The sequence below is a fragment of the Lactuca virosa genome, chromosome 5 (genome assembly GCF_052849685.1).
Source record: "Lactuca virosa cultivar CGN04683 chromosome 5, Lactuca_virosa_CGN04683_v6, whole genome shotgun sequence".
NCBI classification, from domain to species: Eukaryota; Viridiplantae; Streptophyta; class Magnoliopsida; order Asterales; family Asteraceae; genus Lactuca; species Lactuca virosa.
Genome location: NC_136430.1, coordinates 114,733,785 through 114,759,890, shown reverse-complemented (window position 1 = coordinate 114,759,890; position 26,106 = coordinate 114,733,785). Strand labels below are relative to the sequence as shown.

The 26,106-nt window shown below is 37.3% G+C and overlaps 1 protein-coding gene across 1 annotated transcript; it reads right to left on the bottom strand.

The window, feature by feature from the left end:
• Window positions 1-386: 386 nt before the first annotated feature.
• LOC145111638 (uncharacterized) lies at window positions 387-16,373 on the bottom strand. The gene is made up of 4 exons (XM_079047900.1): window positions 14,609-16,373; window positions 12,964-14,530; window positions 12,175-12,603; window positions 387-792 (listed from the first exon to the last, which is right to left on the bottom strand). Exons 1-4 carry the CDS (start codon window positions 16,371-16,373, stop codon window positions 387-389), a joined length of 4,167 nt encoding a protein of 1,388 aa, XP_078904026.1.
• Between the last annotated feature and the right edge of the window lie 9,733 nt (window positions 16,374-26,106).

Below are 26,106 nucleotides of genomic sequence, written 5' to 3'. Positions count from 1 at the left end.
GATTTCTACAAGGTTTCTCTATAATCGCTTGGTGTATACAGGTCATGTATAATTAAGCTTCCAAAGACAGTTTATGATTTTGATTTTATTTGTCAAAAACTTTTCTGAAAATTTGACGCATAATTATTGTTGTGTGGAAAACGTACCAAAAATCCCAGAAGAATTCCTCGTTGCTTCACCATGTTCTGTTGTTAAACCCCTCCTGTTTCTCTGTTCTTCCTCTCTGTTGGACAATCTCTCTTGAAATGTCCTATTTCACCACATGCATAGCAAATTCGCCTTACTTCGGTATTGGTGATTGGGATGGTGTGTTGGGTTGGAGTCCTACAGAAATGGACAGTGTGCCCTTTCTTTTTGCACCTATTGCAATGTAACACTCGACAGACTCAATTATGATGGTAGTTGCACTTGTTGCAGTTTGGAAGTTTTCCAGCATATGGGTTTGTCGGTGTTGAGGTAGTAGGGTCAGTGATGGTATGGACTGTTATTATCGATTGTCTTTTGACGGTTCCTTGAGTCGAGCTGCTCCTTCTCTTGTTCCAGGGTTTTTGGTTCATGCTCTTATATTTGGGTTTTGAAGTGTTCTTGTAGGCAGACACTCGTTGGTGCCCTTGGTTGTTACTACGATTAGCATTGTTGGCATCGTTTCCGTGTCCACTTGTGTTGTTGGAGTTGAGTTGTGCCATGACGGCTGCCACAGCGGCTATAACTGTAGCTTGAAAAGTTGTGGTGTCTATTTGTAGAAATGGTGTTGCGTCGGTAGGATGGTTACTTCCATGTGAAGGCATGATTCTATTACAAGGTGTGAAATAAGTTCATAAGTAACGATGGTCGTTTCTTGTTGTATTCTATCTATACATATAAATTTCGCGTTCCTCTGTATGGTTTTAAATGTTTCGACCAACATCTTTGTGATGTTTTTATGGTAGAGAGTAAAAATAGGTATTGTACAAGTGGTTAAGTTTATCAAAATGGAATGTAGGTGTCAAAACCTTAATTTGGCTCAGGTTTTTTTATAAGTTTTGAAATGGCATAACTCACTTGATTTACTGTTACTAGTTGCGATTAAAGAGGTGATAATCCTAACACATAATGTGAGTAGTGTAATCACTAACTAACTAGGTTATATTGGCTTATTAGATATTAGTGTGACGCATAGGGTGCTCTGTCACTTCGCACTTCTCGTGAGTGGTTTCTTCTGTTCTCTGTTCTGTTGTGATTGCCTTAGTTTCAGCTGTAAAGATTTGTTACCCTATGGTGGCTTTTTATTTATTTTTTTATTTTTTTAAAGGATGTAGTTGATTCGTATTGTTTTCTTGATCTATTTGTAGGCATGGTATTCATATGGTGTTCTTATTTTTCTGTAGGTATATTGAATCTTCGCTCCATCATGCTTCGGGTGTTAACACTGATTCCCATTATTTCATGTTAGAGAGTTTGAACCCAATGTCCGAGTGGATCTTGCATGTCTCTTCCTGATAAGGTAAGGGTCCTTAACGAACTTTCTCCAACTCCTTACTTTTCATCTGATTCCTTCTCAGAATCCTTCTGATGAACTCCTTATGCTTCTTTCTTGACTCCTCTATTGGCTGTCGTAGTGGAGTCATGATGTCTAGATTTGTCGTTTGTGTGAGAATAGGGGTGTAAAAAGATTCTATGAAATTATTAAAAGTATCTCTATTGAAATTTTTATAATGATTCTTACCGGGTTCTCCTATAATCACGTAATTAGATCTACCAGTAAGGGTCATTTAGTTTTATAGCGCCTAAAATACTCCTATAGTATTTTAATTGTATTTTAATTGTATTTTTGTTTCTAGAGATCCTTTGTATATAGGGTTGGTAAGTTTTAGACTTGTTGTAACATCATAACCACTCCCAAACACATGTTGGTCATATCTCAAATAAATATAGTTGATCAGGCTATATTTATCCCAGATATGATTACATAATTGTCTAGGTTTGACTGTAGTGTCCAACATCTAAAAACTTTTTTTTTGTTCTCTTTCTGATACTTGTTCTAATATATATATATATATATATATATATATATATATATATATATATATATATATATATATATATATATATATATATATATATGTATGTATACTTTTATATTGTTATATTTTAAATGTATAACTCTTGGTCAGAATGTTTTAGTCTCATTGTATTTATAGTTGTATATCTTTTATCGGTTGATATACTTAGTTCACTATAAACAATGCTCTGATACCAATCTGCCACACCCCCAAACATGAACGGTGGAAACATTCGGAGGTGGAAGACGTCATGTAAAGTATCACAACAATTGCATAATAGTAATCAAAGTACAACAACCATGCATTTGATAGAGTATAAGTTTTTACATATGTGTTCAAAACATTGTATATTGACACCAATATATATATATATATATATATATATATATATATATATATATATATATATATATACAAAAGTTAAAAGACATGAGTCTCAATGCTCCATCTTCTCAAAAACTTGAGGGTGTACCTGATTTACCGGTTTCCTGAGAATACAAGTTATTTGAGAAAAAGTGTCAACATTTAAGTTGGTGAGTTCATAAGTATTTTTGTGAAGATAAATACCATTCAAAGAGATGAAATCACATTTGTTTCCAGAAAATCCGATATTTTCTATAAAATTGAGTTATAAGCTGTTTGTTTGTAAGAAATCGTATTTATCCAGGAAAATCCTATATTTTCCATAAAACTGAGTTGTAAATAGTAGTTTTAATTTTATCCAAGACTAAAACATGTACAAGTAATTCACCATACTTGAATTAATGATATGTAGTTTTATTCGAAAACAAAACTATTTGAAGAGATGTGTTATATGTAAAAATAACGTGTATTCGTTTTCCCTATGTGAGTTTTCATAACCGTACTAACAAATGATTTGCCTGCCTCGACGTTCTTCAGGCGTCGTACTGTCCGATATTTGTCACCCCAGAGACTGTAGCTAACAGTCAGGGTGCGGGGTCATCAATCCCGTATAGATCTATACACAAGTATCTAGCTCTCCGGAAGGAGATTCGGGTTATAATACAGGACTTGCTGTTATACCTTGATAGGTACAATGAAGACGAATGACTCACAATTTCCCAACGAAATACATATTTGTATATGATAATATTCATATATAAAGTTGTTACTCTTTTCGTAATGTTTATAACATATAAAAATAATCATATTTTTATATAACTATTTTATTTGTCCTGAAAGAGTAAAATATAATGAGAATGCAGCACAAACTATATCTATTATAGTTTACTATATATGTTTCAATTAAATTGACAATCGTTGTGTCATAAGATGTTCCATATGTATATGTTTTCATGTAAAAGTTATATAAACTGAAAGAAAACATAAAGAACGATTTATTTTTAAACACTAGTATCCTAGTGTTTTTCTTGTATTTTCCCCTTTAAAAACTATAAAAAGTTATAAAAAGTGTAGGGTATGAACTCACTTGATATGTAGTGAATTGTGTAGCACTTCGTTGCTAGAAAAAGGCTTTATTGTTGAAAACCGGGCTTTGCAAGGGTCGGGTTTAGAAACCGAAAGACTCTTTTCTTGCGGACTTCTGGCGCCTCGGGATGTTCTGCGGGTGTTGGATATGATACTGGGGCTTCGGGGGTTGTAAGGAGGTTTGTGGAGGTGAAAAGTGTGAAAATTATGAGAAAGTGGGCTAAAAATGGTGAAGGAACCGGGTAATCTCGCATGTATTTATAAGGCCGAAGCCTCAGACCGAAGGAAGGAGAAGAGGGCACGTGTTCGGACAGGTGGCGAGGGGGAAGGCTATGTGTCGGACAGCAGGCTTCGGACGCTACACGCGTCGGACTTCCGTTGGGCCGCGTCTTCGGATGCGAGGAGCTGCGACACGCGTCGGACACAGGATGCCTGCAAGGAGCGGGTGACGTGGCCGCTTCTTATCCTTGAATATGTGAAATTTTTCGGAAATTGTGCCCAGATTTTCAAAAATCCATAACTTTAGCATACGAGCTCCGTTTTCGATGTTCTTTATATGCACGCGTGGGCGGGATTATACTCTACAACTTTCGTTTAGACTTTGTCGGCAAATTTTGAATTTATTTTTAATATTATTATTTTTCACAGACCGGGAGAGGAAAATCCGTTAAAAATTCATAACTTCCTCATCCGATGTCCGTTTTCGTCTGTCTTTTTACCGTTGTATTACTATTGATGTGACCTTCAATTCTTGTTTAGGTTGTGTCGGCTAAATATCGTTCGATCTTTATTTCGAATTTATGGCTGTGTACTGCTATATCAAATCTTAGAAAAATCATAACTTCTTCATACGAAGTCAGATTTTGACGTTCTTTTAATGGACATTCACGGTTTAATGTATTCTACAACTTTCATTTAGATAGTTAAGGCTGAAAAGTATTTTATCGAAAACTCACTTTTTACGCTTAACAGTGTTTTGCCGGTTTTGTCGCGGATCGTTGATTGGTTAAAACCTTAAGTTGGCTCAGGTTTTTTTATAAGTTTTGAAATGGCATAACTCGCTTGATTTACTTTTACTAGTTGCGATTAAAGAGGCGATAATCCTAACACATAATGTGAGTAGTGTAATCACTAACTAACTAGGTTATATTGGCTTATTAGATATTAGTGTGACGCATAGGGTGCTCTGTCACTTCGCACTTCTCGTGAGTGGTTTCCTCTGTTCTCTGTTCTGTTGTGATTGCCTTAGTTTCAGCTGTAAAGATTTGTTACCCTATGGTGGCTTTTTATTTATTTTTTTATTTTTTTAAAGGATGTAGTTGATTCGTATTGTTTTCTTGATCTATTTGTAGGCATGGTATTCATATGGTGTTCTTATTTTTCTATAGGTATATTGAATCTTCGCTCCATCATGCTTCGGGTGTTAACACTGATTCCCATTATTTCATGTTAGAGAGTTTGAACCCAATGTCCGAGTGGATCTTGCATGTCTCTTCCTGATAAGGTAAGGGTCCTTAACGAACTTTCTCCAACTCCTTACTTTTCATCTGATTCCTTCTCAGAATCCTTCTGATGAACTCCTTATGCTTCTTTCTTGACTCCTCTGTTGGCTGTCGTAGTGGAGTCATAATGTCTAGATATATCGTTTGTGTGAGAATAGGGGTGTAAAAAGAATCTATGAAATTATTAAAAGTATCTCTATTGAGATTTTTATAACGATTCTTACCGGGTTCTCCTATAATCACGTAATTAGATCTACCAGTAAGGGTCTTTTAGTTTTATAGTGCCTAAAAGACTCCTATAGTATTTTAATTGTATTTTTGTTTCTAGAGATCCTTTGTATATAGGGTTGGTAAGTTTTAAACTTGTTGTAACACCTTAACCACTCCCAAACACATGTTGGTCATATCTCAAATAAATATAGTTGATCAGGCTATATTTATCCCAGATATGATTACATAATTGTCTAGGTTTGACTGTAGTGTCCAACATCTAAAAACTTTTGTTTTGTTCTCTTTGTGATACTTGTTCTAATTTATATATATATATATATATATATATATATATATATATATATATATATGTATACTTTTATATTGTTATATTCTAAAAGAATAACTCTTGGTCAGAGTGTTTTAGTCTCATCGTATTTATAGTTGTATATCTTTTATGGGTTGATACACTTAGTTCACTATAAACAATGTTCTGATACCAATCTGTCACACCCCCAAACCTGACGGCAGAAACATTCGGAGGTGGAGGACGTCATGTAAAGTATCACAACAATTGCATAATAGTAATCAAAGTACAACAACCACGCATTTGATAGAGTATAAGTTTTTATATATGTGTTGAAAACATTATATATTGACACCAATATATATATATATATATATATATATATATATATATATATATATACATATATATATATATATATATATATATATATATATATATATATATATATATATATACAAAACTTAAAAGACATGAGTCTCAATGCTCCATCTTCTCAAAAACTTGAGGGTGTACCTGATTTACCGGTTTCCTGAGAAAACAAGTTATTTGAGAAAAAGTGTCAACGTTTAAGTTGGTGAGTTCATAAGTATTTTTATGAAAATAAATACCATTCAAAGAGATGAAATCACATTTGCTTCCAGGAAATCTGATATTTTCTATAAAATTGAGTTATAAGCTGTTTGTTTGTAAGAAATCGTATTTATCCAGGAAAATCTTATATTTTCCATAAAAATGAGTTGTAAATAGTAGTCTTAGTTTTATCCAAGACTAAAACATGTACAAGTAATTCACCATAATTAAATTAATGATATGTAGTTTTATTCGAAAACAAAACTATTTGAAGAGATGTGTTATATGTAAAAATAACGTGTATTCGTTTTCCCTATGTGAGTTTTCATAACCGTACTAACAAATGATTTGCCTGCCTCGACGTTCTTCTGGCGTCGTACTGTCCGATATTTGTCACCCCAGAGACTGTAGCTAACAGTCAGGGTGCGGGGTCATCAATCCCGTATAGATCTATACACAAGTATCTAGCTCTCCGGAAGGAGATTCGGGTTATAATACAGGACTTGCTGTTATACCTTGATAGGTACAATGAAGACGAATGACTCACAATTTCCCAACGAAATACATATTTGTATATGATAATATTCATATATAAAGTTGTTACTCTTTTCGTAATGTTTATAACATATAAAAATAATCATATTTTTATATAACTATTTTATTTGTCCTGAAAGAGTAAAATATAATGAGAATGCAGCCTAAACTATATCTATTATAGTTTACTATATATGTTTCAATTAAATTGACAATCGTTGTGTCATAAGATGTTCCATATGTATATGTTTTCATGTAAAAGTTATATAAACTGAAAGAAAACATAAAGAACGATTTATTTTTAAACACTAGTATCCTAGTGTTTTTCTTGTATTTTCCCCTTTAAAAACTATAAAAAGTTATAAAAAGTGTAGGGTATGAACTCACTTGATATGTAGTGAATTGTGTAGCACTTCGTTGCTAGAAAAAGGCTTTATTGTTGAAAACCGGGCTTTGCAAGGGTCGGGTTTAGAAACCGAAAGACTCTTTTCTTGCGGACTTCTGGCGCCTCGGGATGTTCTGCGGGTGTTGGATATGATACTGGGGCTTCGGGGGGTTGTAAGGAGGTTTGTGGAGGTGAAAATTGTGAAAATTATGAGAAAGTGGGCTAAAAATGGTGAAGGAACCGGGTAATCTCCCATGTATTTATAAGGCCGAAGCCTCAGACCGAAGGAAGGAGAAGAGGGCACGTGTTCGGACAGGTGGCGAGGGGGAAGGCTATGTGTCGGACAGCAGGCTTCGGACGCTACACGCGTCGGACTTCCGTTGGGCTGCGTCTTCGGATGCGAGGAGCTGCGACACGCGTCGGACACGGGATGCCTGCGAGGAGCGGGTGACGTGGCCGCTTCTTATCCTTGAATATGCGAAATTTTTCGGAAATTGTGCCCAGATTTTCAAAAATCCATAACTTTCGCATACTAGCTCCGTTTTCGACGTTCTTTATATGCACGCGTAGGCGGGATTATACTCTACAACTTTTGTTTAGACCTTGTCGGCAAATTTTGACTTTATTTTTAATATTATTATTTTTAACAAACCGGGACAGGAAAATACGTTAAAAATTCATAACTTCTTCATCCGATGTCCGTTTTCGTCTGTCTTTTTACCGTTGTACTACTATTGAAGAGACATTATTTCTTGTTTAGGTTGTGTCGGCTAAATATCGCTCGATCTTTATTTCGAATTTCTGTATGTGTAATGCTATATCGAATCTTAGAAAAATCATAACTTCTTCATATGAAGTCAGATTTGGATGTTCTTTTTAGGGACATTCACGGTTTAACGTATAATACAACTTTCATTTAGATAGTTAAGGCTAAAAAGTATTTTATCGAAAACTCACTTTTTACGCTTAATAGTGTTTTGTCGGTTTTGTCGCGGATCTTTGATTGGTCATAACTTCTTCGTTATAACTCGGATTTCAGTGTTCTTTATATTTTTGGAAACCTTGTTTCAATCTCTACCACTTTATTTATCCCAATCAAGATTATTTAATACTTCATTTTTTACGCTACTTTTCATCTCAATTAATTTCTATTCCTATTATTTCAAAATAAGTTACAATTTGACTTAGACTATTACATTGACCTGAAATATCGGGTTGTTATAGTAAGCTTGGGGAAGAAGAGGAGAAAGTGGCTATTGAAAAGAAGTTGACAGAAAAAGCTAAGCTTGGGGAGGAGGAGAAGAAGATTTCTTCTAAGGAAAAATCAAAGAAAAAACAGAAAGAAAAAAGTTTTTGGAAAAAGAAAAGGAGATCGTGAATGCTAAGGAGAATGTGAAAAGAAGAAAACCAGAAGAGAAGAGAGAAGCTTCTGAAAAGAAGACTAGAAAATGCAAAAGACTCAAAATCTAAAAAAACGAGTATGCTGATAAAAGTATGAAGTATTTTCAGGAGTCGCACACAAAATACCGCGAGTGATCTTAAACGATACGAAATCGTGAATCCTCTCATCAATCGGCTCGGCACCAAAGCCTGCACTTGAACCAGAACCAGAACCTCATCTACGAGTACTCATCACCATCCTGAAAAGCAACCAAACAATAATCATAACATACCCAAAGAATCTTCATTCTACAGGCTTCCTAGAATCTCCGTGACTTTCCCTGATTCGAGTACGGATCTTGTGCTTCTAGTAGTACGGGCCCAATACTACCTTCCACATCTATCCATACTTTTCTCAAGAATCATCCCGAGTCCATTGAGTCACCAACTCGTAATAATACTCCCAATATCCACCAAACAACATACTACCCACACTAAAGCACTCCCAAGGCTCTCCTAGGATCCCCATCTCACCCTGCCACCAACTTTTGAAAGACTCCAATTAATGTCAGCAAACTACTTCATGAATACAATTGCATGCAACAAAACTTAAATAATCTTTTGACTAAAAGACCCAACCCTACAACGGTTAGACTCAGACGAGAGTTGCACAATAGAGCCGAATCAATCATTCTAAAATTATTTAACCTTTGTAGCATGTAACTTAACATATTTATTTAATAGGTAACTCACATCAATATGAGTCCTACAAAGCACAAAGCAAGCAACATTCCAACAGTGAAACCGACTGACAATAGGACATCATAAAAATCAGGCAGATCCTCACACATAATTCCTGAACAGTAGCCCAAGCATCTAGGATACACATACGTCTTATATCTACACTCTCAAAAGTAACTAACAATTCCTTACTTTCTGGCTTTTACAACCCATACTCACTCATGAAACTTCTGCTAACCCTGTAGCCGCTTGTGTATGCTAATCATACATAACACTGGATTCGATAGACAATCGAATACTCGATTCTACCCTAAGCCCACAACCAGAATAGGAATAGGAAACGAGGCTAAATCAAACATTCTCAGGCTATAAAATCTTAGTTATGTACAACTATGATGCATACACTAAGCAACCACAGTCATAATATCACTTCCATATAGCATAACAAGAAATTATCCTAGGCTAGCAGGCATCATAAATCATGAAATTATATCATGCAATTCTTGAACATCCCTAGCCTGCAACTAGCATGCAACTCTATCATATCATCAATACGCAATACAAGTATAGGTAACTTGGGAATCACTTTTCTTGGATCCAACTGATTGTACACATCACATCCTTCCTGTTGGTTCTCTTATGGTTAAATTTTGAAAAACATTTTGCAGATCCTTATTTTGAGTCTGGAATCACACAAGTGTTCAACCAATTCTCTTAAATCAGGGCTATGATACCAACTTGTAACATCCCAAAAATCATGACAAAATTTTTATTTTTAAAACCATCTCAAAGTCCATAATTCACACAAAACATAGTTTCCAAAACCATAAGTATGAATCAGAGTATCCCAAAATCATAAGTCAAAGAAATATCCAGGACGATGTGCACAATCACGTCTTTGTATTTCCCCTGTCCTCTGACGTACCTGAAACCATAAAATCAATATGTAAGCCAAAGGTTAGTGAGTTCCCCCAAAGTACCACCACACAAACATATAATAGCATGCATACTGGGTCCACATCCATCAGATTGGATTACCCCTAAGCCCACATCATAAGTCTGGATTGCCCTCCCGGCCCATAGCTCATGTTTGGATTGCTCCCGGGCCCACAACATAAGTCTGTTTTGCCTTCCTGGACTTCAACATATGTTTGGATTGCTCCCTCATTTGTTGGCTCCCGCACAAAGAAGTATTGCCTCAACCCAACCATACTATGTCGACATATGCAACAGATAAACATATAACCAGCAAACAGATAATCATGCAGATCTACCAATCTAACAAAACACTACGACATAGCAACATCCTATATACCATGATACATCATATAACCTAGTAGGTCGGCATTGGTGCCTTCGACCCACGAGTACAGTGAGGAAAACTCGCCTTACAATCTGAACGATAGTTGAACTGACCACTGCTCCAAACGCTGGCTCTACGGGTCACGTGTACAACACACATGGATGAAGCCCTAATCTACTACTCAAAATACCCCGCAATCGACCTAAAGTCAAACTTAGTCAAAGTCAACGGTCAACAATCAAAAGTCAAAAATCAACCTCCAGCTGGTCATCAAGTTGTGGCCATCCTTGGCCACGTCGTGGCAACGAAACGACAAAACAGATGAGCTCTAGCCCAGTCTCCAGGCGTGGGCATTAGGTTCCTAACAGCTTAATGGGTTAAGTCGACTTCAATTTTAAGGGCTCCAAAGCTTAGATCTAATCCATTCTATGGACTAAATGGATGAAGTTTCTAACTTTATCCCATAAGACTCTTCAAGAGATAAAGATCTCAACTCCTAGGTCCAAAAAGGGCAAAAACATAACTTGGCTTAATCAATAAGCACTTAAGCTTGAAGACCTCTTTTCTAACAATTCCATAAAGGTTTCTAGGACCATTACTAACATAAAAATCCATGCTTTTCATACATGCATGTCCAATGCATGTCTTGAACTCCTATTGGGTCAAAATGAGGATTAATGGCCAAAAATCCATTCATGGCACCAAAACTTGCTTCTAATTTATATCCAAAGCACCAAATACTCCAAATGGCCTGGAGATTCATAAAGTTGCAAACTTTATGAGACATCACCACTCAAAACCATCAAGACTTGAAGAAAAGGGACCAATCTAAAGATCTAGCAACTTAGCAAGGAAAAGGTTGGGTGTTGGACACTCACCAAGGTCCAGAAGATGTGTTAGCTGATGTAGATGATGCTTGCAAGGTAACTACCACACCAAGGTCTTCCTTCTCCTTTAAATATCACTAAAAACACCAAGAATAAGCTCACAAATGCAATGTAGGTGATGCGTGTATGGGCTTGATTTAGTGAGTGGGGTAGTGTTTAGGTAAATTAAGCTAGAATAACAACCACAAATATATGGAATGAAAAGGATAGATTTGATAAACAAACTAGACCTATAGCTTGTAAATCTGAAGACAAACTAAGACCTATTAGTTTGAATTCGATCAACTCAAGGATCACGTCCAAAAGATGATAATTTGTGAACTATGACAATAATTCAAAGTGAAAATAAGGGTTCTTTTATTAAAATTCGTGCCTTATCTTTCCCATGCATAAACTTGGCTTTATATGAAGCCTTTATTACAAACTTGGTGGTTACAAGCCAACCAACCAATTATTCATTAAAACTAGTAAATGAAATTTAAGGAAACTCTTGAAATAACACAAAAAAATACGTCCAAGACACTTGAGAATGAAAAAAAAACGTCTATGCTTCATTAAGGAGCCATATGAAGCATTAAGGAGCCATAAGAAGCATTAAAGTGCAACCATAATCCACCAAAGAGTGATAAAAACGGCTAGGAGGCTTTATGAAGCAAAAAGTAACGTTTTTAGCACTTATGAATCCTTAAAAATGTTGCCCTAGCCTTCATGCAACCCTAATTCAATTTGTGGGTTACCATGCATAACCCAACCATTGAGCCCAAGCCACCTTCTAGCCCACTAGTAATCACTAATCCATCACCTTTTGGGCTTTCATAATCCATGCATGGATCATCCCCTCCCCCTTTGAAAGGAATTGACCTCAATTCATCAAGTCCATCATCATCAAGATAAGGTGAAAGATCTCCCACATTAAAGGTAGCATGCACTCCATGGTCTCCTCCCAAATCTACCTTATAAGCATTATCATTGACACGTGACACCACTTTATAAGGACCTTCGGCTCTTGGCATTAACTTGTTTTTCCTTTTGTTAGGAAAACGTTCTTTCCTCATATGCACCCACACCAAGTCACCATCTTGAAAGACACGTGGTTTCCTATGCTTGTTTGACTTCTGTTTGTACAACTCATTCACCGTTTCAATCTTCTCACGAACTTGTTGGTGTAGTTTCATCATGGCCTTCAACTTGTCATTAGCATCCTTGTGAACCAATTCATCCTTTGGCAATGGAATCAAATCCAAAGGCATGTAAGGATTCACACCATACACTACTTCAAAAGGAGAATGACCTGTTGCATAAGTAGGAGAACGATTATAGGCAAATTCAGCATGTGCAAGTTTGATGTCCCAATCTTTTTGAGTTTTGCTAACCAACCCTCTCAACAAAGTACCCAAAGTTCTATTAGTCACCTCCGTTTGTCCATCCGTTTGTGGATGATGGGATGTACTAAAAAGTAACTTAGTACCCACTTTCCTCCATAAAGTGTTCCAAAAGTAACTTAGAAACTTGGAATCCCTATCAGAAACAATTGTTTTAGGAATACCATGCAAACGAACCACCTCTTTAAAGTACAAATCAGCCACATTAGATGCATCATTGGTTTTATGACATGGCACAAAGTGAGCCATTTTTGAAAACCTATCCACCACCACCATAATGGAATCCTTCCCCCTTTGAGTTCTAGGCAAAGCCATAATGAAATCCATGGACACATCTTCCCAAGGACAAATAGGAACCGGCAAAGGAGTGTAAACACCATGCTTGAAAGTTGTTTTCGCCATGTGACATGTAACACACTTGCCCACTATGTTGGTTACATCCCCCAACATTTTTGGCCAAAAGAAATGTTCTTTAAGCATCTCCAAAGTTTTGGTAATGCCAAAATGACCAGCCAAACCACCGCCATGAGCTTCACGAATCAGCAACTCCCGTATTACATGTTTTGGGACACAAAGGCGATTGCCTTTAAATAGAAAGCCATCTTGAATCACAAATTCACCATTAGGACCACCTGCACATTTCAAAAACATATCTGCAAAGTCCATATCAGATTGATAATGGTCCTTTATAGTTTCAAATCCCAAGAAACGAACATCCAAAGTCACCAACAATGAGTAACGCCTCGAGAGTGCATCAGCCACTACATTGCTTTTTCCATCCTTGTATTTGCATGAAAAATGAAAGGATTGCAAGAACTCCACCCACTTTGCATGTCTTGTGCTCAACTTTTGTTGCCCATTGATGTACTTCAAGGATTCATGATCAGAATGCAAAATAAAATGATTTGCACGCAAATAATGACTCCAATGATCTAAAGCACGAACAATAGCATAAAACTCCTTATCATAAGTGCAATAATTCAAACGAGCACCACCCAACTTTTCATAAAAATAAGCAATAGGACGTTTGGATTGGATCAAAACAGCCCCAATACCAACTCCACTTGCATCACACTCCACTTCAAATGGTTGAGAAAAATCTGGAAGAGCCAAAATAGGAGCATCACACAACAATGCCTTGAGTTTCTCAAACGCCTTTTGAGCTTCTTTTCCCCATGCAAAGACTCCTTTCTTCAAACAACCTGTTATGGGACTTGCAATGGTGCTAAAATCACGAACAAATCTTCTATAGAAAGAAGCAAGACCATGAAATGATCTAACTTCAGAAATGCTAGTAGGAATAGGCCATGACTTGATTGCTTCAGTTTTGGATGGGTCCACGGACACGCCATTTCTTGACACCACAAAACCCAAAAATGCCACTTCTTCCACCAAAAACGAACATTTTTCTTGCTTCCCATAGAGTTTTTGAGCTCTAAGCATCTCGAAAACCTGTTTTAAGTGCACCAAATGATCCTCCAAGCTCTTGCTATATACCAAGATATCATCAAGGTACACCACCACAAACCTGCCCAAAAAAGATTTTAGCACTTCATTCATTAGTTGCATGAAAGTGCTAGGTGCATTAGTTAGACCAAAAGGCATCACGGTCCATTCATACAAGCCATGTTTAGTTTTAAAGGCTGTTTTCCATTCATCCCCTTCACGCATACGAATTTGATGGTAACCACTTCTCAAATCAATTTTTGAGAACACAATAGAACCATGCAACTCGTCTAGCAAACCATCAACTCTAGGAATAGGAAATCGGTATTTTATGGTGATGTTATTAACAGCCCTACTATCAACGCACATCCTCCAAGAACCATCTTTTTTTGGAACCAACAAAACTGGAACAGCACAAGGACTTAGGCTTTCACGAACATAACCCATTTTCATGAGTTCATCAATTTGTTTTTGCAACTCTTTTGTCACCTCCGGATTACATCTATAGGCAGCTTTATTAGGCAAAGGAGCACCCGGAATAAGGTCAATTTGGTGTTCAATACCACGGATTGGAGGCAAACCCGGTGGTAATTCGCTTGGAAACACATCTTGAAACTCCAAAAGCAAATCAGCAATAGCGTTTTCTCCATGCATGATCTTCTCCATCTTTGCATGCTCTTTGGCCACAAGCATGTAAATCACATCACCTTTGTCAAGAACTTGCTCCACCTCCCTTTCACTAGCAAACACAGAAAGATTAGGTTTTTTTACTTGTTTAGAATTCATGGACCTTATCGCCGTTGGGGACATGGGTTTTAACACAATTTTTTTATTATTGTGTTTCAACTCATATTCATTGCTCCTCCCTCTATGTAACACGTCCCTATCAAATTGCCAAGGACGCCCCAACAAAATATGACATGCATCCATAGGAATAACATCACACAACACTTCATCTTCATAAGACCCCATAGTTAGACCAACTCTAACCTGTTTTGTCACCTTTATTTTGCTTCCATCATCCAACCAATGAAGAACATATGGTTTTGGATGGTTTGTAGTAGACAACCCCAATTTGGTCACCATTTCATTAGAAGCAACATTAGTACAACTTCCACCATCAATAATCAAACTACACCACTTGTCTCTAACCAAACATTTGGTGTGAAACAATTGGTCTCGTTGATCCATATCAGCCACAGTTTGAACCCCTTGAGTTTTAAGGGTTCTAAGCACCAAAACTGTATCATACACCGGTGCTTCATACTCTACCTCCTCCTCTTCTTCCTCTTCTTTTTGTATATCATGAAAAATACCTGCCAACCTCTCTTCTTCCTCCAACTCTTCACGACATTCAATGGCCTCCCTTAAAGTCACAACCCTTTTGTTTGGACAAGCATTTTGGTAATGACCAAAACCTTGACACTTGAAACATCTAATTTTCGCCAAACTAGTTTCTTTGGTACCACTAGTAAGTTTAGGAGCAACGGGAACACTACTAGAACCAGAAGGAGTAGAAACAGAATTTTGTCTATTGCTAGCCTCGGGCTTGGACCACGACTTTGACTTAGGACTTTCAAGACTTGAACTTGAACTCCCACCAAAACGTGCTTTGGCTTGCCCCTCCAACTTCAAACACAAACCACAAAGAGTTCCAAAATCAGCATAAGGATACAACTCCACAACATTGGCAATGTTGTAGTTCAACCCTTTTAGAAAACGAGTCATTTTTTGTTCTTTAATTTCTTCAATATCCCCCATCAAGGACAACTTCTCAAATTCATCAATGTATTCTCCAACACTCATTTTTCCTTGCCTCAAATCAGCAATCTTCTTGTAAGTGGCAATTCTATGAGTAGAAGGAACATATCTCTTTCTTAGCTTTCGTTTTAGAGAAAGCCAAGAACAAATTTTTTCTTTGCCTTCACGGGTTCTCTTGGCCTTAAGCCCTTCAAACCACAATGAAGCACCACCACTTAGCTTGAGAATGGCATACTTGCAGCTTTTTTTGTCATCCACTTCTTTGAACTCGAACATTCTTTCAATCTTCCTTTCCCACTCCAAGTAGCGTTCAGGATCAGTTCCACCAACAAATTCAGGCAAGTCAGACACCTTGAATTCTTCCACAACCCTATGTTCACCACGGCGGGGTTGCCTTCGATTTCCACCTTCTTGGATGTTTCTTAATGCTTCACGAAGATTTTGTAGGAACTCCGGATCATCAAAATCCATTATACGCTCTGATACCACTTATGATGCGTGTATGGGCTTGATTTAGTGAGTGGGGTAGTGTTTAGGTAAATTAAGCTAGAATAACAACCACAAATATATGGAATGAAAAGGATAGATTTGATAAACAAACTAGACCTATAGCTTGTAAATCTGAAGACAAACTAAGACCTATTAGTTTGAATTCGATCAACTCAAGGATCACGTCCAAAAGATGATAATTTGTGAACTATGACAATAATTCAAAGTGAAAATAAGGGTTCTTTTATTAAAATTTGTGCCTTATCTTTCCCATGCATAAACTTGGCTTTATATGAAGCCTTTATTACAAACTTGGTGGTTACAAGCCAACCAACCAATTATTCATTAAAACTAGTAAATGAAATTTAAGGAAACTCTTGAAATAACACAAAAAAAACGTCCAAGACACTTGAGAATGAAAAAAAAACGTCTATGCTTCATTAAGGAGCCATATGAAGCATTAAGGAGCCAAGTGCAACCATAATCCACCAAAGAGTGATAAAAACGGCTAGGAGGCTTTATGAAGCAAAAAGTAACGTTTTTAGCACTTATGAATCCTTAAAAATGTTGCCCTAGCCTTCATGCAACCCTAATTCAATTTGTGGGTTACCATGCATAACCCAACCATTGAGCCCAAGCCACCTTCTAGCCCACTAGTAATCAATAATCCATCACCTTTTGGGCTTTCATAATCCATGCATGGATCAGTAGGCTAGTAGGGTTAGGGTTTCTGATCTTGAGAGTGTAGCACCCAAGTTTTGGTAAGTTCCCTTTAAGCCCCTAATGTAAAAATCCCTTTCATTTTAGTCCCTTGGTTACTACGTGGGGCGTACTCATAGAGTACGCTTAGCGTACTAGCCACATTTTGGTCGCGGACCTCGACCATGTATGTTGGGTGTACGTGGAGTACGCATGGCGTACTAACGTCTGGAACAAACCCTTGTTTTTAGGGTTTGCACCCAATTTAAGGACCTTAAGTCCCCCAAGTCCCTTGCCTATTCAGCCTCTATTGCCCTTGAAGTGTAAACCTCAAACCCTAAGGCACCCTAGTGCATTTGTGAGCTTCTTGAGTGATTTTGGTGTTTTTTAGAGCCTTTGGAGAAGAATGAAGCTTGAGAAGAAGCAAGGACGTGGGAGGAGCTTGAAGATCTACAAGTTTGGCATCATTTCTGACCTATTGAAGGTATAAAGCTTAAACCTTGACCATTACATGCTTAGATCTAGTTTTAGGGTGGAAAGTGTCATCTTTTGGTTCCATAGTTTGGATTCTTGGAGTTTAGGAACTTCAGATCATATGAGATGTGCTTTTCAGCTCTTGGAGGTGCTTTGATTCATAAAAATTGGATCTTGATGGTTAAGCCTCAACCATGCAAGTGTCAGGAACCATCTAAGTGTGTTTATGGACTTGATTCGTGTTGTGGGCCCCATCCTTACATGCAAAAGCATAAAGTTTGAAACTTTATGACTTAGGATGTTTCTAAGGGTCCGGATCTAAGTTTTGGCCGTTAGGTCGTAAGGGATTAAGTACGGAATATGTACAAAAACTACAATAACTTATTTTGCAACAAGAAAATATTAAGGACTAAATGTGTACAAAGTGAGAAATATATTATTCTATTAAGTTATTTGTCCGGTTTACCTAGAGTAGCCGATCCTAAAGACTGAATGTGTACAATTTAAATAAGTTGAAGGGATAACTATAAACGAAATAAATCTAGTAAAAATTAAAAAATATACCACCATTCATTATCACCTTCTTTTATTATAATAAATTAGTGGTTGAATAATTATATCGATGTTTGCCAAAAAGTATTTCTATTATAGAATAATAGAAAGTTGGCGTTGCGTTTTATATAAAATCTAATAATCTTTGCATCCATCGTCCATCTAACACTTGCTATTGAAATAGCTAAGCAATTTAATCCCATATAGAATATTAAGATGTAATTGGTGTGCATGAAATTTTGGTTGATATATTTTGTCGACTTGTGGTCCCATTTTCGTAGACTTGGAAAAACAAAAGATAAGTCCAGGATCTAGCCCACAAGTATATAAACACATAGATTTTGGGGGCCCACATGTACATAAACATATAGTGGATTTTAGGGGTATTTGGTTTAGCTTAGAACTATTAATTTATTAGTGGTTTTATAAACTAAAAAAATATTTAAATAAAAATAGTTTGTTATAGTGAAAACCTGTTAATAAGTCATTTTTTCATATGTTAACTTATTAGCTAATAAACATTTGAAAATAAATTTGTACCACACAATTTTTTTAATTAAAATTATAAAATAATATTCATATAAATCAAAAAATAGTTACAAACAAATAAAAAACTCACTAACTAACACCACTCACCACCCACCATCACTACCTACCACCGATCACCCACACCCACCACCAACCACCACCCACATCCACCATCCACCACCACCCACCACCCTCCACCACCACCACAACCAATCACCACCAACCACCACTCGCCACCACCATCACCACCCAACCACCACCACCTGTCACCACCACCACCACCCGCCACTATCACCCACAACTACTACCTACCACCACCACCACCCATCACTACCCACCACCACCACCCACCACCCATCACTACCCACCACCCATCACTACCCCCCACCCACCAACACCACCACCCACCGTCACCATCACCATCTACCACCATCACCACCCAACCACCACCACCCGCCACCACCACCCACCTCCACCACACATCATCATCACCCAACCAACACCACCCCCCATAACTACTTACCACCCATAACCACTACCCGCCACCACCACCACCCATCACTAGCCACCACCACCCACCACTATCCATCACCACCCACCACCCATCATTACCCACCACCACCCGCCATCACCCACCCACCACAACCACTACCCACCACCAGCCGCCACCACCATCACCACCCACCACCATCACCACCCAACCACCACCACCCGCCACCACCACCCACAACTACTACCTACCACCCATCACCACCACCACCCATCACTACCCATCACCACCCACCACCACCCACCTACCACAACCACAACCGACCACCACCAACCTCCACCCGTCACCACCATCACCACCCAACCACCACCACCCACCTCCACCACACATCATCATCACCCAACTAATACTACTTACCACCCATCACCACCACCCGCCACCACCACCTATCACTGCCCACCAACACCAACCACCACCCACCACCCATCACTACCCACCAACACCAACCACGGACATCCACCACCACCACCATACATCACCACACGCCACCACTACCCATCACCACTACCACCGCCACCACCCACCCATCAACAACACCACCACCTACCACCCTTCACCATCACTACCACATACCTTCTTTCACCAACCATCACCACCTAACCAATTATCACCCACTACCCCCATTGCCTACCACCCACCACCACTCATCACCCATCACCACCACCCACCCACCTCCACCACCACCACCACTATACATCCCCATCACCACTTATCTCCACCACCACCACCACCCACTATTACAGCCACCACCACCATATGTGATTAAATTCATATAATCATATAAATAATATGTGATTATATGTATTTAGTCATATAAATTACATGTGATTAAATACATATAATGATATATGATTATATGTATCAAATCACATATGATTTATAAAGACAAGATTCGTTTTCATATTCTTCATTTAGTAGTTTTTCTCATGTACTTAATCATACCTGATTATATAATATTTAGTCACATATGATTAATGTGGACAAAGATTTGTTATTGTGTTTTTGATTCATTAGTTTTTCTCGTGTATATAATCATATGTGATTATATGTATCGAATCACATGTAATTACATGTATCGAATCATATATGATTTATATGTTATTAAATACATATAACTACATGTGATTAAATACACGTGAAAAACTAGTGAATCGAGAACGCAAAAATGAATATTGTCCACGTAAATCATATGTGATTATATACATATAATTACACGTGATTATATGTATTTAATTAAATATTATTTACGTGGGCCGTATTTATTTTTGTGTTTTCGATTTAATAATTGGCATCGTGTATTAAATCACATGTGATTATATGTATTTAATCACATATGATTTACATGGACAATATTTGTTTTCACGTGTTGATTCAATAGTTGTTCTTGTGTATTTAATCACATGTGATTATATTTAATTAATCACATATGATTCGTATGGAAAATATCTATTCTTGCGTCGATTCAATAATTGTTCTAATATATTTAATCATATGTGATTATATGTATTTAATCACATATGATTAATATGGACAAAGAACAAATATTAAATCAAGAACGCGAAAATAAATTTTATGCACATAAATCATATCAGATTAAATACATATAATCACATGTGATTAAATACATGAGAAAAAAATATTCAATCGAGAACACAAAAATATGGACAAGATTCATTTTCGTATTTTCTATTCAATAATTTTTCTCATGTATTTATTAATATATGATTATATGTATTTAATCACATACGATTTGATGTGACAACGAATCAAGTATTGAACGAATTAGAGAGTAAATTCAAAGTAGAATTGAAAGGATTGAACACAGATGTAAATATGATCTGTTTGGCTCTATTACGCTTTTGCAAATTTTACAGAGTACAATGAATATTCTGTAAAGACTTCGTTACTAAGACACTAGTAACCACTCCTATTTATAGAAGAGAAAAGCGTACAAAAAATATACTAAGGACTAAACATGAAGCTTCGAATATTATGCCCTAGTAAAATACATTATATAAATGTTCGAAGACCCTAAATACAAACTTCGACTATTACAACATTTCGACCCTAACAATCTCCCCCTTTGTAATCAAAGTCGAAGTCTTCAGTTTGTAAGTAGAGTAATGGAGTACAGCAAAACTCTTCGAACCTCAGTATACCAAGAAATAATTTTCTTCAAATCCTTCTTGTCTCCTTCATTGTTCTTTTTGCAGTGCTTCATACGAACAATCAAGTTCGTATATTGAGATGTATAATATCTCTCCACTTCGCTAGCTTGGAACAAAAACCGCTTCGTTTTTCCAGCTTTATCCTTTCCAGCAAAAACTATTCCAAATGGCTTTAAACATATTTCTCCATCAGCATATTTCTTTAACTCAGTCTGAGTCAACGAAGGAGCCATTGGAACTTTTACTTCCATTCCCTTTGCAGTAGCTAACTCCACATCAGTCAGTGCAAGGCACTCATAATAATTATCAATGAAGATTTTGATGTGAGCAACTCCAAGTTTGAATTCCTCTGGATCTGTGTTTTGCAGAAAAGAAAAGGATTTGTCTTTCAGAAGCAATGTCACTTGTATAAGGTCATACAAGTTCATCAGAGGAAAATCCGCAATAGTGAATTCGCATGTTTTTCCATTTGCCCTGGCCACAACATATTTAACATTTTGAATAATGTTTTCAAAGACCACATCCTTTTTCATGCTTATCACCTTCTTGATCTTGATCAGTGACCATACATCCTCAGGGGCTTTGCCAAGTACTGCATGAAAACGAATTTTCATATGAGTCCCTTCATCTTTTTCTTTGAAATTCCCTTCAGCTTTGAACTGAGGCATGATGAACATCATCTCATTTATAGGGAAATCCAACTGGCATGCATCAGTGTTTGTAACCACATAACTTTGTTTTGGATTCTTATCAAATGAGTACATGTGATTAAAGGCAACCAAGGCTTCGATTGTTTCATAGTTGTAATGTTTTGCTGGATCACCTTTATTCATGCCCTTCGGATCACCAGCCCTCAGAGTCATGATGCTTTGAATAAGCCTCATTTTCTCGAGTTCAGCTTCAGCTTCAGCCTTCTTTTCTTCTTTAGATTTTTCAACCAGAATTGATTTTCCTTTGTCTTTTGAAGCAGATTTTTCAGTTACGTCTTTTAGCTTCGAACCACTTCCACCAGATTCCAAAGGTTTACCAATTACAATTCCTTTCGAAATTGTTCTTGTAATTGGTAATGTTGTTACGATTGTTGAGGTCACTGGTTGAGCAGACACAATTACTGGTTTTGTTGAAGGGATGCTAGATGGAAATACCTTGCCCACCACTTTCGCTTCTTCTTCTGTTGACTTCCTTTCTCCCCCTTGCACCCCTGTGAAAACAGGAGGGGCAGTAGTTGTGGGAAGAAGACTAGATATGCGAAATAGTGGAGCAAGTTGCTTGTTAAGTATGGCTTCGAACTGCACAAACTTCTGGGATAAAAATTCTGGAGTAATCAACGGTGACGAAACCGGTTTCGTTGAGATCTCCTTCAACTCCTTTAACAACTTGATCACACCTTCAAAATTTTCACTTTCAGACTTGGAGATTTGAGTTATTTGAGAACTCAAACCTTCGTATAGCTTGACAAATCGAGTGACAGCATCACAAATGATATCGACCTTCTGATTCAAGGACGTATAATCATGTTGAACAGATAAAATTTCCTTTTTCATGTCTTCACGAAGTTCGTGAATTTGGGAGTTAACATCCTCCCTCACTTTCTTGACTTCCTAAACAAAAAGAACATGTCGTTCTTTTGTTATGCTTCGCAGATCCTTAACTTCTCCCATAAAATCAGATCTGAGAGTTTTAACACGAAGCTCAGAATTCTGATCTGTATAATCAACCTTTTCTAAAATAACAGACTCTGAGGCTTTTATCATTCCAGAAACTTTGTTGATTACTCTTGATGCAAACATCTTGAGCATAGAATCAACCTCCAAACTTGAAATAGATGAACCTCCGCCAAGATCAGCTTGAGATTGAATGATGGAGTTCAACTTTTGATTAAGAATTTTGTATTGCTTCATTGTCATTAACATATGATCAGGAAATTCTTCTTCTTCATCATGAAACTCTAGGTCTTCGAATGTTCCACCAAACCCTTCATTATCAGTTTCAGTGGGTGAAGATGGTTTGGGTGTATCAGTGGATTGAGAGGAAAAAATGAAAGTAATTGGTTTATTGATGATATGTTCAAAGGTTGGTGAAACAGTGGTTGATGTGAGAGGAATAGTTGATGTTGGTGTAACAGAAACCAATGATTCGAAAGGACTAGAGATAATTGGACCTTGATCTGCATCTTTCGAACCACCTTCACCCATGTTGACATTTGCATCCATATCAGATACGTGTGCGGGGATGCCTGAAGTTCGAACCTCCTCAAAAATTGACTTGGCAATCGAAACTTCGGGTGGTATGATAACAGTCTTCTCAGGAATGGAACTTGTAATGATAGAAGTGAACTCTGGAGTTTCTGGTATTCGTTCATCCTCTTCTGTAGACTCAGTAGATAAAACAATCTTTCGAGTCTTCTTCGTCTTCTTCTTTTTCGGTTGTGACAAGTGTTTTGCCATATCTTCTGCTGCTCTTTTCTTGGATCCGGGAGAAACAGGAACAGGTACCTCACGAATTAAAACTCCTTGGTGAGTAATTTGAGGCTTGCGAATCAACTTCTGTGATGGTGACTTTCGTTTGTGAGTGGATTTCATCTTGATTCTTCGAAACGTCCCTGTTTTCGAAGGAATAATCACGTTCTCTTGAGTCTCTTCCACTATTGGCTCAATCACTTGTGTTGCTTCAACTGTCACTGCAACATTTTATGTCTTCTTCTTTGAAGATTTAGAGGATGTTAAACCCTTCGTTTTCTTTTCAGGTGAAGCAGGATCAGCTTTCTTCGACTTTTTGATCTTTTTTTCGTCGCGTGGCAACAAAATTCCCGTAGGAATAGAAGAATCGAATGTTTTCAGATATGCAATCAAAACAGGATTCGTAGGATCCACCCTTTTAAGTATCGCGTCTGGAATCCGAGCAACGTTTGGAAATTCATCATCATTGTCAACAACTTCCTTCGGAAAGTGATAAGATTGAAAAGTAACCTTCTCTTCTTCATTTGAAACCAAGATGCCTTCCTTGTTGTAAAAATGTTGCAGAATTAGACTCCAGTACCTAGCACACGAAATGCCATGAACAACATTCGTATGTTCTACTCCTTTTTGGAATTCCTTCCATAGCTGTGTAGAGTAGTCTGCTGGAAGATCATAGTATAAACCAGCCACCATGGCATAAACCTCCATCCTTCCTTTATCTAATCCAACTGTTCTTCCGGTTAAACAACGCAAAAATATCCCAAACAAAAAATTCCATAATTTTGGAAGACCAGACTTCTTAAAGTCACTTATCTTTGACAATGGGGGCTGATATCCCATTTCATTAAACATATGAATTATTTGGGAGAATTGAAATTCAACAAAAGGAGGTGTATTTGGAATGTCAAGAATCTGACAAAACAGTTTCTTGGAAAGCCTAACCTTTTTGTCATTAATTAGGTGAAAAGTAATCGAATCAGAGGCTTTGTTGTATGTGGCAGTAGATCCTGCTTGAGAAAGCCAGGATACCGGAACAGAAAAGGAATTGAACATTGCTTTGGATAAAACAGAGTGTTTTAAAGAAACAATAAGCATCTTGAATTCTTCTGGACATTGAGAAAGTCCACCATCCACATAATAATTGGTAGATTGAATCTTCATAACTGGTGCAGAAGAAGTATCTTCAGTAGAAGGATCGACATGAGCAGTAGTCGCCATTGTTAGGGTTTGAAAAAGATGAAGAACAGAGAATTTAGGAAGTTTTGAGTTTTGATCGCATAAACGTATAAAGTACTCTTGAACCGCCTTTTATATGTAACCCTAAATGATTTGAATTTGAAGCGGGATGCATTTAATGAGATCCGACGTGGCACCTTGAAAATCGGACCTGTTCAGCGGAAAGGTAGCCATGCGTCAAAAAGTGTCTGTCACATCACCTGGAAAACCGGGCAAAATACCATACGTCACGTATACACAGCCTGTCATTATCCCCTTAATAGAATTGTAACTGTTAGAACCCTTCGAATGGAGGCAAGGCTCTTTCACTTTTGGGATAAAAAGCGAAGTCATTTGCCAGATGTTCGAAATCATCAGCCTGAGTTGGTATTACTCAGAACCTCAAGGATTTCGTGTGTGTAGTGTGCCAAAGAAAGTTTAGACAAGAAACAAAAAAAAAAAAAAAAATTTTTTTTAAAAATTTTGTGATGTCAAAAAATTAATTTGACACAAAGGCAGTTAAACCCCGGGCAAAGGTTGCTTCGTTAATCATCAAGAGAGATGATCAACAGCTTGTGTATGTTCCCGTGAATTACAATCGAATACTTTTTGATAAGTATCAAAGGGCTTCTTTTAAGAATGCTTCGTGGGTAGGTTCAATATTTCGTTACATGTCAACCTAAACATAAGGTGATAAAGTGTAACAGAAATTACTTGTATGACCAGTGTAGTCAGTGACAAGTCGGCTTTGAAAAATTTTAACATGACTAGGACATTCGAATGAAACTCACACGGAAATCATATTCATCAAAAAATTTGTATACTGGATCTTGTTGGGTAACAAACATCGTGGGTTTCGAATGCTTGATCAAGACCACTCATTCGAAATGAATATGATTTGGAGTTTCGAACATTGGTACAGAAACAAAAGTTTCGTATATATCTGGAACAATGTTCCCCGTCAATTCCTTAATTTGTAAGATTTTTGGGTTTCACTTCCATCACGGACTCATGATGTCAGATCATAAACACAGATTTTTTATATATCTAAGTCTCGATGGGTTTGATCA

Excerpts from the sequence above, each read along its gene's own strand:
- LOC145111638 (XM_079047900.1), bottom strand. The coding sequence starts at position 16,373 with ATGGATTTTGATGATCCGGAGTTCCTACAAAATCTTCGTGAAGCATTA. Across the intron at positions 14,531-14,608 it reads GACAAAAGAGTTGCAAAAAC|AAAAAGATGGTTCTTGGAGG; the intron begins AAATTGATGAAC and ends TGTTGGTTCCAA. Across the intron at positions 12,604-12,963 it reads AAGGATTCCATTATGGTGGT|TCATTCTCCTTTTGAAGTAG; the intron begins GGTGGATAGGTT and ends TTATGCAACAGG.